The 11,822-nt window shown below is 51.2% G+C and overlaps 1 protein-coding gene across 5 annotated transcripts in view; it reads right to left on the bottom strand.

Moving 5' to 3' along the window:
- Positions 1-4,075: 4,075 nt before the first annotated feature.
- ADAMTS14 (ADAM metallopeptidase with thrombospondin type 1 motif 14) overlaps positions 4,076-11,822 on the bottom strand; it is a 97,890-nt gene continuing 90,143 nt past the window's right edge. For 3 of the 5 annotated variants that reach the window (XM_069571976.1, XM_069571980.1, XM_069571977.1), the window contains 3 exons: positions 8,039-8,177; positions 7,817-7,927; positions 4,076-6,099 (listed from right to left, as the gene is read on the bottom strand). In XM_069571976.1, the coding sequence (XP_069428077.1) occupies positions 5,630-6,099; positions 7,817-7,927; positions 8,039-8,177 (720 nt within the window). In that variant the 3' untranslated portion in view covers positions 4,076-5,629. The remainder of the gene's footprint in view (positions 6,100-7,816; positions 7,928-8,038; positions 8,178-11,822) is intronic. The other 2 variants (XM_069571978.1, XM_069571979.1) reach the window with 1 other exon arrangement.

Here is an 11,822-nt window from a genome sequence, read left to right as displayed (position 1 = left end):
GGCACCTCTGCGTGTCTAGTCCTCCACAAAGTCCTCCCATGCCCACTCACAGTCCTCCCTCCCACTCCCAGCGCTGGCAACCAGTGGTCTGTTTTATCTCTTCCAAAGTCTCCTATGAAGGGACTCACCTGGTGTGTAGTCTCTGGGGCCTGCCTTCTTCCCTCAGCAGACCGCTCTGCAGACCTGTGCACGTTGATGTGTGCACGTCCATATGAGCGGTTCACGTCTTTTTGTTCTTGAGTAGTATTCCCTTGTATGGATACGTCACAGTTTATCTATCCATCCACTATTTGGTAAATATTTGGGTTGTTTCCAGTCGAGGTCTATTTTGAATAAAATTGCTAAGGGACATCTGCATACAAATTGTTTTGTGGACAAATGTTTCATTTCCCTCATGTGAATACATAAGGCAGCCATCACTGAGTTGTAGGTAAATATATGTTCAACTTTATAGGAAGCATCTGAATGTTCTCCTAAGTGGATGTACCACTTTGCATTCCTACCTAAAAGAATGAGAGTTCCAGATGCCCAACATCCTCCCAACACTTGATGTGGCCATTCTTGTTAACTGTAGCTGTTCTGTGATGTGCTTAGTTGCTCAATTGTGTCTGACTCTTTGCGACCCCATGGACCATAGCCTGTCAGGTTCCTTTGTCCATGGGGATTCTCCAGGCAAGAATACTGGAGTGGGTAGCCATGCCCTCCCCCAGGGATCTTCCCAACCCAAGGATCGAACCCAGGTCTCCCACATTGCAGGCAGATTCTTTACCATCTGAGCCACCAGGGAAGTGCTTAGCTGTTCTAATGGTTATGAAATAGAAACTCTTTGCCATTTAAATTCCCCTTTCCCTAACAATCAGTGATGTTGCATATCTTTTCCTGTACCTATTTGTCATTGTACATTTTCAGTAAAGTGTCCAAATCTTTTGCCCATTTTGTGTGTGTGTGTGTGGGGGGGGGGCATTGTTTAAGAACTCTTTATACATTTTGGATACAAGTCCAGTATCAGATATATTATGTGAAAATATCTTCTCCCAGCTTGTGTTGTTGATTTTTTCCATTGTTTTTTGGGGTTTTTTTGTTTGCTTTTTGTTTCTTGCTTTTTTTTTTTTTTGCCTTTTCATTTTCTTATCACTGTTTTTTGAAAAGTAGAAGTTTTAGTTTCAATCCAGTTCAATTTGTCAACATTTTCTTGTATGGTTTGTGCATTTAGTGCCATCTTGGTCTAACCCAAGATCACAAAGATTTTTTACAAATGTTTTTCCTCTGTAGGGTTTTGGTTTCAGCTCTTACCTTTAAGCTGATCACCCATTTTGACTGAGTCAATTTTCACATATGATATGAGGTGAAAGTTGAGCTTTCTTTCTTTCTATACAGAGCTTCCACTTTTCTAACATCATTTATTGGAAAGATTATCATATCCTGACTCAATTACTTTGGCATCTTGTTAAGAACTTATGGTTGTGGGGGTCTATTTCTGGATTTTCGATTCCGTTCCATTGTTTTGTGTATCTATTACACCAATGCCAAACCATCTTAGTTAATGTAGCTTCACAGTCAGTCTAGAAATCAGGTAGAATAAATTCTCCCACTTTGTTCTTTTTCAGAATTGTTTTGGATATCCTAGGTCCCCTTTATTTCCATAAAAATTTGATGATCAGTTTGCAATTTCCAAAGAACACCCAGCCTGCTGGAATCCTGAGTGGACTAGCATTACATTTATAGGTCTTTTTGAGAACTTGACCATACTGAAACTTCCTTTAGCTATTCTTACACTGCTCTGAGCGAGGCTTTCTAATTTCCCGTGTACAAGTAGCCTGCATCCTGATACACTGTGAATCAGAATTGCTTTCTTAATCTGCACTCTCAGACTTGGTCAGAGCCTCAGAGGGTGCTCTCGAGGCTCACCTGTCCTGCCCCAGATCTTCCTCGTGTGCATCCAGCTGAGGACCATGGACAAGAGTGGATGAGTAGGTGCAGGCTCCCCTTGTGCACGGAGCTCCCAAAGATTCCAAACTGTCACCCTAACCTTTAAAAGTGTGTTAAAATTTCAGTTGCATTTTATCTGCTTCTCTGTTGACCACTTCCTTCCATGCTCTGCCTGAGGTAGATGAGCACGTGGAGCCTCTCCCTCCCCAGAGGGACTTGTCACCCTCTGAAATTTAACCCACCTGCTTACCTTGAAAACTCAGCCCCGTAACAGGCTGAAAGAGGCATGACACTGCAGCTTATCAGCTTCTTCTTATTGTAAGGGTAGGACTGATGCCTTCCTGCAGCTTTCTACATCCTAAGCAGGGTGTGGGTAACTTTTGGTCAGGGCCGTGGCCTGGGTTTCAAGAGCAACAGTCCCCACAGGGATGAAAGGGCTTCAGGGAGACTGGGAAAGCAGCAGGATTCCACAGGGGGAGGCTGGGGAGTTCGAGGAGCCCAAGCCCTGACTCTGGTCTCCTCCTGTGGCACAGCGACAGCTCATCCACCCTCCACGCTGACTGGATCCCTCAAGCCCCATTCCAGGAATAACCCAGGGACCAATGCCACGCCCAGGAGACCCCTCATCCACCATCTCTTGCACTTTCTGGTCACACTGTTTTCACAGGTGAGCAAGGCAAATGCTTTCACTGACATTTCTTCAGATGAGCAGAAGGGCTGAGGGTCCCACAGAACCTTAGAGCCCACAGGCTCCCTAGAGCTGTCTCATCCACACACAGGACTCTGCGGGGTCCTCGAGGCCAGAGGGTCCTCGGGGCTGGTTTCTTGGTCCCTCTTCCTCCACTTGGGCCACTGCAGTCCTGCTTTGAGATGCTGAGCCCGAACAAAGGTTCCCAGTGGTGTAAAAGTTTAAATTCACTGACCCAGTCTAACATCGCTGTTTCTTGTCCTGGCCATGGCAACTGACCAGAGGTCGGTACCTGGAGCACTATGTGAAGGCCTCTGGGGGGAGTCTGGGCTCAGTGGGGAAGAGTGCAGTGATGGATTGGCAATATCTGCCATGGGCACAAGGCAGGGCAGCATTGGCATGTTTCCATGGGCTATCCCTGCCCCACGAAATGTGCCAGTATTGCTGTTAGAGCTGGGGTGTTGGAGATCTTAGAGGGCCCCACTCCACCCATACTACCCACCACGGGAAGGCGGCTTGCACCAAGGTCAGGTACCGTCCCCCGAGGCCCATGAGTCCCCTCCTGCAGGCTACACTCGGAGCACACTGGCCTGCAGTATTCCTTACCCCAACAGTCCTGAGTGCAGTTCTGGGGCCTGTGGTGGCATCTCCCTAGGTACCCTGCTACGTGTGACTGGGTCACCACGTACGCACCCCTAGGTCCAAGTGACAGAGTGTTTAGAAGGGCTAGTTTCCAAGGGGAAGCTGTTTGCACAGGGATATAAATGGAGCTTGGACTTGAAAGCTAGACACACGTGGGCATGTGAGGTCCCTGGAGGGGGCCTCTGTGCCCTTGCCCTGGGCCCCACAACTGTCAGGGAGGGGCCTGTGGTACACTCATTGAAAGGGTGTGGTAATGGATTAGTGATGTCTGTCATGGGCAAGGAGTAAGGTGTGGATCCACAGTTTTAAATTATACAGCAACTTCCACATCAGCCCTCCCTGCCCAATAAGACACATCATGTTCCTTCCACCTCCTGTCCGACACCCATGTCCCGCGTGGACTTTTCCAGAGAAAGAGTGCTCACCACCTTGCAAAGAAGCCACCCTCTGTGTGTTTGAACAGCTCTGCTCATGAGCATGTCCTCCATATGCAGACCCCCAAAGTCCTGCCAGGTGCTTCCACCCTTTGGACCAAATTCTGAACAGTGACTTGCCTAAGACCACACAGCTACTTGGTCGAACAGCCTAAGTGGGACCCCCAGTCCTGCTCTTGCCTCTCCACCAAGGTGATGTCCAGACTAACCCCAGAATAAGTGTGACCAAGGTGAGGAGGCTGGGGGCCAAGTCTTCCTGTGGCTCTGACCCCTCCCTGTCCACCCGCAACCCCAATCATCTTACCAGCCCAGGACAGTAGAGCTCTGGCTTTGCTGTCCCTTTTTTGCTAAAACGGAGAGAAAAAGAAAAACACACCACAACTTTCTCGGGTCCAAAACAAACACCAAGGACAATGTTAATAAATACATAAAAATTTAAAGATCTCGATCTCAAAGGCACTTGATACAGGTGGGCTGGGTCGCACAGGAATGGTTTCAGTGTGTGTCCCAGCTGCCCTGGGAGGGGGTAGGCAGCAGATGGAGAGGGCACCTGGGGAGCTCCTCTAGGGCCTCCATTCTCCAGGGGGTTTCAGGCCGGGGCCCACTGTCCCTATTCCTCTAGCCTGGCTCAGAATGGCCCCTTTGCCCTGGGAACAGAAGAACTGGCACCTTACGGCCTGCTGAGGGGTCTGGGGGTCCTCAGAGTGCATGCCTCAGATTGAGGACCCTTGGGAAAGGTCCTGGGAACTGGGTGGCTTCCAGAGAGCCAGAGGGTCCAGGGAAGTTACCTGCCATTGGAGGTAACGTGGGGGGCGGGTGCAGCTAAGGCCCTACAGCACAGTGGGCCAGCGTCCCCATGAGGCAGAGGCTCACGTCCTGCCCTGGGCACCTGGCCCTTGTCAACCGCAGAGTCTGGCTATGGGTGGACTCTGGTCCTCAGCCTTGGAGTCTGGTCACCCTCCTACCCCTACCCAGCACCACAAATACACCTCTGGCCCAGCTTAAGCCAGGGGAGAGAAGACCCCTGACTCTAGCAGGAGTGGTCTTTGATAGAGGGCAACAGCGGATGGGGCTCAGCCTGAGAACTCACATCTCTGCGTGCCCCACCAAGTCACCTTCCAGGCCGCGCTCCCTTCATGCACCAAAGCGATGACCACAGTTGCCATTCCTGGTCCAGCCAGGGGTCTAGCACCAGTTGGGAATCCCCTGGATGGTGAGGACACATACTCGAGGCTGTCCAGAGCTCACTTCTCGGGGGTGGGGGCTGGGGTGAGGTTAGGAGCCCACCTGTAACCTGGAGGCACCAGAAGTCACAGGACATGCCTCCTGCAGTCCAGAGGTGGCCCCCGACACTGCCCTCCCACCAGCACACTCAAGCTGGACTCTGCTCCTTGGCCTTGGCCGGAGGAGCTGTGTGGAGCTCTTGCTACAAAGAGCTGAGTCCGAGATGAACTTGCACGCTAGGCCTGTAGCTGAATTCCCCCAGCCCGCTTCCTCTCAGACCACCTGCGAGTGTTCCCTCCACCTTTGCCTCTCTGGGCAGAGGGGCCCAGCAGACAGGGCCTCCACCGGGGTCCTCATAAGTCCTGGCAAACAGATCCAGTGTGGGGCCCGGTGGCCGGGGGTGAGCAAGGGGTGGTAGCAGGCCCTCAGTCCCTGCAGGAGAGACAGACAGGAGCCCCTGAGAGGTTCGGTGCGGTCACCTGGGCTGCTTGCTGAGGTATCTCCGGTTAGGACTTTCCCTGATCTTTTTCTTCCTCATACACCCATTTCACAGGGTGAAAAGTGTCACAGCCCCAAACTAGAACGACAAGAAGGCAAATAATTTAAAAGGCAGTCCGTGCAGGCCCCCGCCCCGCTGTGTGTCCTCTGAGCCAGGGGTCTTGGGGCAGCACAGAGATTGTAAACTTGACTGGTGGGAAGGGCGAGGCGGGGCTCATGTCACTGGGGCTGTGGAGGGAAGGCTGGTGCCTGGGTGCTTCGGGTCTTCCCTGAGCAGCCCTTTGTTTTCAGAGGCTGGGGTAGGGGCCCCGGTCCAGCCCCAGGGGGCACTCGGGGAAGTGCCCCGGAATGCTGTAGGGGTTGGTTTCTGGGGAGCAAAGTAGCTTCGGGTCACGGGGGCACTTGTGCCCAGAGGTCCTGGGAGCAGTGTGGGTTGGTCTCGCTGACGGTGGTCTGTTCCCGTTGGCCCCACAGAGGGTTCCACAGCATCTGGAGGGGCCACGGGTGCTGAGAAGGGGCTCCCAGGAGTGGAGAAGGGTGGTGGTGAGGCCAGGCCAGGGTCTAGGCTCAAGGCCTTCTTGGTGCAGGACTCGCAGCACAGCCGGTGGAAGCCGGGGATGGAGCAGTAGCGATCGAGCTCTTCTGTCCGGCAGAAGATGGACCTGTCCCGCACGCAGAGCTCCGCTGCACACACAGCACAGGACTGATGCTGGAGGTGCCCATCCGCCAGGCCCCACCGCCTACTCAGTCCCTCATCTCCCACCCTCACCATCTCCCAGTCAACCCAGAGGAATTTGATCCACTCCAGCCAGGACCAGGCAGCTGGGAACGCAGTGTGACAAGCAGCCTAAACGTCCTGCCAGCAGTCAGCACGCATGTAAAACACGAAGCCCCCTTACCACTAACTGTGGAATCTAGCAAATCTAGGTTCCATTCAAGGCTCTACCACTTAAAAGCTGCGAGGCCTTAAACTCTTCAACCCTCAGTTTCTTCTGTAAAATTGGAGTTAATGCTGACATTTACCGAATGATAATAATATTATTACTGAAAATAGCATTTTAAAAGTTTCCAGCATAGAGGGCTGCTCACTATATTAGTTTTGTTTGCTTTGGCTTAAATGTCATCTAAAAACGTTTTTGCATTTCTGTGATAACTTCAGGTAGGTCTTTCCAGACAATGTGAAGTCAGGAGCTTAGCTACTTATTTTTTCCAGGGAAAGAGAAAAGGAGGAGAAGGAAGGAGAGAGGGAGGGGACAAGGAAGAAGAGGGGAGGGGGAAGGAGAAAAAGCGAGGAGAGGAAAGGTAGGGTGCAGGCTAAGGGGAACGAGGAAGATTAGAGAAAATGGAAAACAAGTGGCCTCTAGATGGCGCCAGAGTTCTAGGACCAGAGTAAGAGGTCCCCTTCGTTCCAGAGTGAAAGGAAAGGAAACCAGACTCTTGCACCACTTGAGCCTCAGCACAGGAGCAGAGCAGCAGCAAGACTAGAGCCAGGAGGTAACCTGAAGACATCTAATCAGACCCCTTTGTTTTACAGATCAGGTTGCTGCGCTCAGAGAGGTTCACAGATGTGCACGAGGTCACACAGCCAACCAACTGGTCCTCTCATTAGCAGTCAGGGTCTGGGATCTTCCTGCTACTCATCTTGACAGACCCTGGTCCTTGGGACAGTGAGAAAGGGAAACAGAGAAGAAACCTAGGAAGGAGCACCGAACCTAAAGCCTGGTAGGTTCTTGGTCAATGTTTATTAACAGATGGATAGGCAGATAGATGGATGGGCGGGCAGATAGATGGAAAGAGAGGGTGATCTGATGGGCTCAGGATCATGAAGCAGAGAGAAATGACTGCTACTGTTTTTGTTGCTGTTAGCTGACAGCTAGGCAGGAGTGCATACATTATCTCATTTAATTCTCTCAAAAGCCCTATAAAGACAGCTCAGAACTACCACTGCCATCCCCAAACCTTGGAACCAGATATGATTCACAGTTCAGAACTTTGGAAGTTAGAAAAGTAATCTTCACCATATTCATATTATATAACATCCCCAGTGGGCCTGAGAGGTCACCTTGTAATCCAATATGGCAATGTTTCTGTAACAAAAGAATAACTAATCTCTTGTTAGTTCAGTTCCGATTTTGCTGCCCAATGAGTCTGCACCAGATTCAGGGAGACATTTGCAGCTTTCAGTTACTTTGGAACAGCAGATAAGGAACCATGGACCATTACAAGCTTCACCCCCCGCTCACAGCTGAGGAATCCAAGGCTGTGAGGTGGTGACAGTCACCTCAGGAGGCTAAGGCCACACGGACAGACTGGAAGCTGGGTCTGCTCCACTGTACGACCCATGCTCGTGATGCCAGACACCACGAGGCTGGAAAGGGATAGGGTCCAGAGATGTACTTACTGGATGATATCTTGTTGATGGGATCCAGAGGCCCAGACTGTGGCACCCACTGCCCCTCTGGGGTCACAAGTTCCCGGACGTCAGCCTTCACTGTAGAGTTCTGGAGATTTCCTGGGAGGGGCGGGGAAGAAGCTCTAGTACTGGGGGGTACCAGTGGGCTGGGAAGCCAGTCAGGCTGGGCCTCAGGTCTAGGCCAGAGAAGCTGGCCAACCCCCATCCTACCTGGCTCACCTCCGCAGGCGGGCAGGCTGCAGGCCTGGATCGTATCCGGCTTGGCCCCCTCACACTGCCCCAGACTGTTGGCATTGGTCCGGCACACCACCTGCCGCTGCTGGATGCCCTCTCCGCAGGTGACAGAGCACTGTCGTGGGGGGCGGGCAGGCCAGGGGGGGGTGGAGGGGGGGCAAGGTGGGGCGGGCAGGCCGGGGTGGGCAGAGAGACAGAGGAAGGAGGCGGTGAGCTCCAGCCAACGTGCAGGACAGAAAGGGGACAGAGGAGGGTGCCAAGCCTCTGCTTGACTTGAGCCTTGACCAGGATGCACAAGGACAGCACTCAACGGCCTCTCCAGGCCAGTGCAGCGACTTCAAATACCCCGCTGCTGCTGCTGCTTAGACACCCAGTCGTGTCCGACTCTGTGACCCTGTGGACTGTAGCCCGCCAGGCTCCTCTGTCCTTGGGATTCTCCAGGCAAGAATACTGGAGCGGGTTGCCATGCCCTCCTCCAGGGGATCTTCCTGATCCAGGGATTGAACCCGGGTCTCCCACATTGCAGGTAGACTCTTTACTATCTGAGCCACCAGGGAAGCCCAAATATTCCTCAGCTAGGTGGGAAAGAGCCACTGTCCTGATCTCAGAACCCCCAAACCTCCCCACCTCCTGGAGGGGGCCTATGGGACCCCCTTCCGGCACTACCGCTTATGTCCACTGTATCTAGTTTGTGCCTGGGTCCTCAAATAATTTGTGTATCACCCTGGCACACTCCCTGTTGCCATCCACCAGTCCAAGAGACCTGGGGCAGGTCTATGCACTTGATGATACCTTGTCAAGGGGATGCAGGAACCCAGACTGTAACACCAGCTAAGCCAAGAGAGCTAGATGTCGGGGTCCCCACGGACCCCTCTATCTCTGACATTCATTGACTTTGCTTTCCAAAACCCAGCATGCAGAGACATGCTCAAAAGTATCCTGGCATGGGTGCTAGGAGCAAAAGAACATTGGTGAGGACCACCACACACACCATCTCCAGGACTCACCCCCATGCTCTAATAGATGGGTAGGGTCACTTCAGGAAAAGCAAGGGAGGGGGCCGCATGTGACCAGGCCACTGGGCTTGTTTGTTTTGGGCTTTCTTTTGGCCACTGCACACGGCATGCAGAACTCCCCCAACCAGGGATCAAACCCATGCCCCCTGAGGTCACTGGGTTTTGCGAGCACTGACCACAGCCTCTCCTAGTGGGATGCGAAGGACTTGCTAAGGTCCACTTCGCATACGGGGGCAGGTGACAACCCAGGGAGACGCAGGGGTCACATACCACACAGAACCACGGGACAAAGACAGCTCATCTTCCCAGGATGAAGAGTTACAACACAATAGCTCTGGAATGTTTCCACCAGTCTTACGGGGGCAATGATCTTCCACCAGCTGTCACCTGTTTTCTGTAAGGGGTCCCTTATGGACCAGCAATCTGTCTGTTTTATATTCAAACAAAGCTATATGTTATGGAGAAGAATGGAAAATCTGCATGGGTTGTGTGGGGATTTTTAGTTATTTAAGACACTCTGTTTTGGACTTCTCTGGTGGTGCAGTGGATAAGAATCCACCTGCCAATGCAAGAGACACGGGTTTGATCCCTGGTCCAGGAAGATCCCACATGCCTCGGAGCAGCTAAGCCCGTGGGCCACAGCTACTGACACTGAGCTCTAGAGCCTGACAGCTGCAGCTACTGAGCCCTCGTGCCCTGGAGCCTATGCTCTGCAACGAGAGAAGCCATCGCAATGAGTAGCCCCCGCTCACAACAACTAGAGAAAGCCTGCTGCTAAATTACTTCAGTCGTGTCCAGCTCTGTGTGAGCCCATAGACAGCAGCCTACCAGGTCCCCCCGCTCCTGGGATTCTCCAGCGAACACCCGGTGCAAGCCCCCAAAATTAATAACAAGAAAAACCAAATACTCTGTATTGTGCCCTACTTCAAGTCTACAGAAAGGTATGAGGAAGCTGGTCATGAATGCCTGTTCAAACAGCCCACTAGCAAAGTTAATAAATCAGCATTCTGGCATATTTTCAAATATTGTGCTGTGTCTTTTTAAACTGTACATAAATAGTAGCCCTGTTGGAAGTCTTTTTGTCCTTCATACGTCAGTGCTTTTTCTCACCTATTTTTCTGAGGTTTATCTATGTTGATAAGCACAGTTCAAGCTTATTTATTTTTCTTGCTGTATAGTATTTTATTACATGAACAGACCCTGGGGGGTTTTTTGGTATAATTTCCTATGGATGGATATATATATATATATATAATATTTCCTGGTATTTTTCTATTATAATAAGCATTATTGTGCTTATCTCTGTGATCAGTTGAGGTTTCAAAAATTATAGTCAAATATACAGACCTTACAATTTACATTGTGACCATTTTTAAGTGCATGGTTCAGTGGCATTGAGTATATTTACACTATTGTGAAACTCTCACCACCCAGCTCCAGAACTGATTCTTCTTCCCAAGCTGAAACTCTGCGCCCATCAAACATTAACTTCCCAGCCCCTCTCCCCCAGCCCTCTGGCAATCACCCTTCTATTTTCTGTCTCTATGGATTTCACTGTTATGGGTACCTCACGTTAAGTAATCATACAGTATTCGTCATTTTGTGTCTGGCTTATTTCACTCTACGTCATGTCTTCAAAGCTCAAACCCGATGAATTTTCAAGAAAACACAAGACCCTGTGGTCCCTGGACACTTCCCCAGCCTTCTTATTGTCTCCCTTCTCTTTCGCTGACCTGCCAACAATGAACTTGCTATAGAGCTGCCAGAGTGATCTTTAAACCTGAAATCAGAGCTCGTGATACATGTCAAAACCTTTCAAGGTTCCCACTGCTCTTAGAATTACTGCTAAGTCGCTTCAGTCGTGTCCGACTCTGTGCGACCCCATAGACGGCAGCCCACCAGGCTCTACCATCCCTGGGATTCTCCAGGCAAGAACACTGGAGTGGGTTGCCATTTCCTTCTCCAATGCACGAAAGTGAAAAGTGAAAGGGAAGTCGCTCAGTCATGTCCGACCCTTAGCATGGACTGCAGCCTACCAGGCTCCTCCATCCATGGGATTTTCCAGGCAAGAGTACTGGAGTGGGGCGCCATTGCCTTCTCTGAAAATAGCCTCTGGGTATATTAAAAAAATTTTTTAGAATAACTAACTCCTCATAAAGCCCTGCAGCGTCTGACCCCTGCCCACCTCTCCAAAGCCACCCTACAACCCCTGCCCCTCCCATTCAGCCCTAGTCCCTTTCTGTTTCTGGAATGTAACAAGGTCGTTCCTGCCTCGGGGTCTTCCTATGGCTCATGCCTCAGGTCACAGCTCTGATGTCACCGCCTCAAAGAGGCCCTCCCTGATATGTTATCCTGTTTACTTCTGCTCAGACCCAACTGCAACTTGCACACGCTTTTGTTTCTGGTACTTGTCTCATGTCTCCCTCACTGGACTGGAAGCACCACAAGGACAAGAATCAGGTCTGTTGGAAATGGATTCTAGGCATTCTTAGCACAGTGTGCCTGGAATGTAGTTGGCGCTCAGGAAATATTCCCTGAATGCAAGAATGTGCTTCAGGGACTTCCCTAGAGGTCCAGGGGCTAAGATTGTGTTCTCCCAATGCGGGGGGCCCAGCTTCCATCCCTGGTCAGGGAACTAGATCCCACATGCCACAGTGAAGATGGAGGATCCTGGTGAGACCCAGCACAGCCAAATACACATAAATACTAAAAAGAATGTGCTTCAATCCGCATATCTAAAACAC

This window comes from Ovis canadensis, chromosome 25, assembly GCF_042477335.2.
Source record: "Ovis canadensis isolate MfBH-ARS-UI-01 breed Bighorn chromosome 25, ARS-UI_OviCan_v2, whole genome shotgun sequence".
Lineage (NCBI taxonomy): Eukaryota > Metazoa > Chordata > Mammalia > Artiodactyla > Bovidae > Ovis > Ovis canadensis.
Note: the sequence above shows the minus strand (reverse complement) of the source record. Positions and strands in the feature narration are given on the sequence as shown.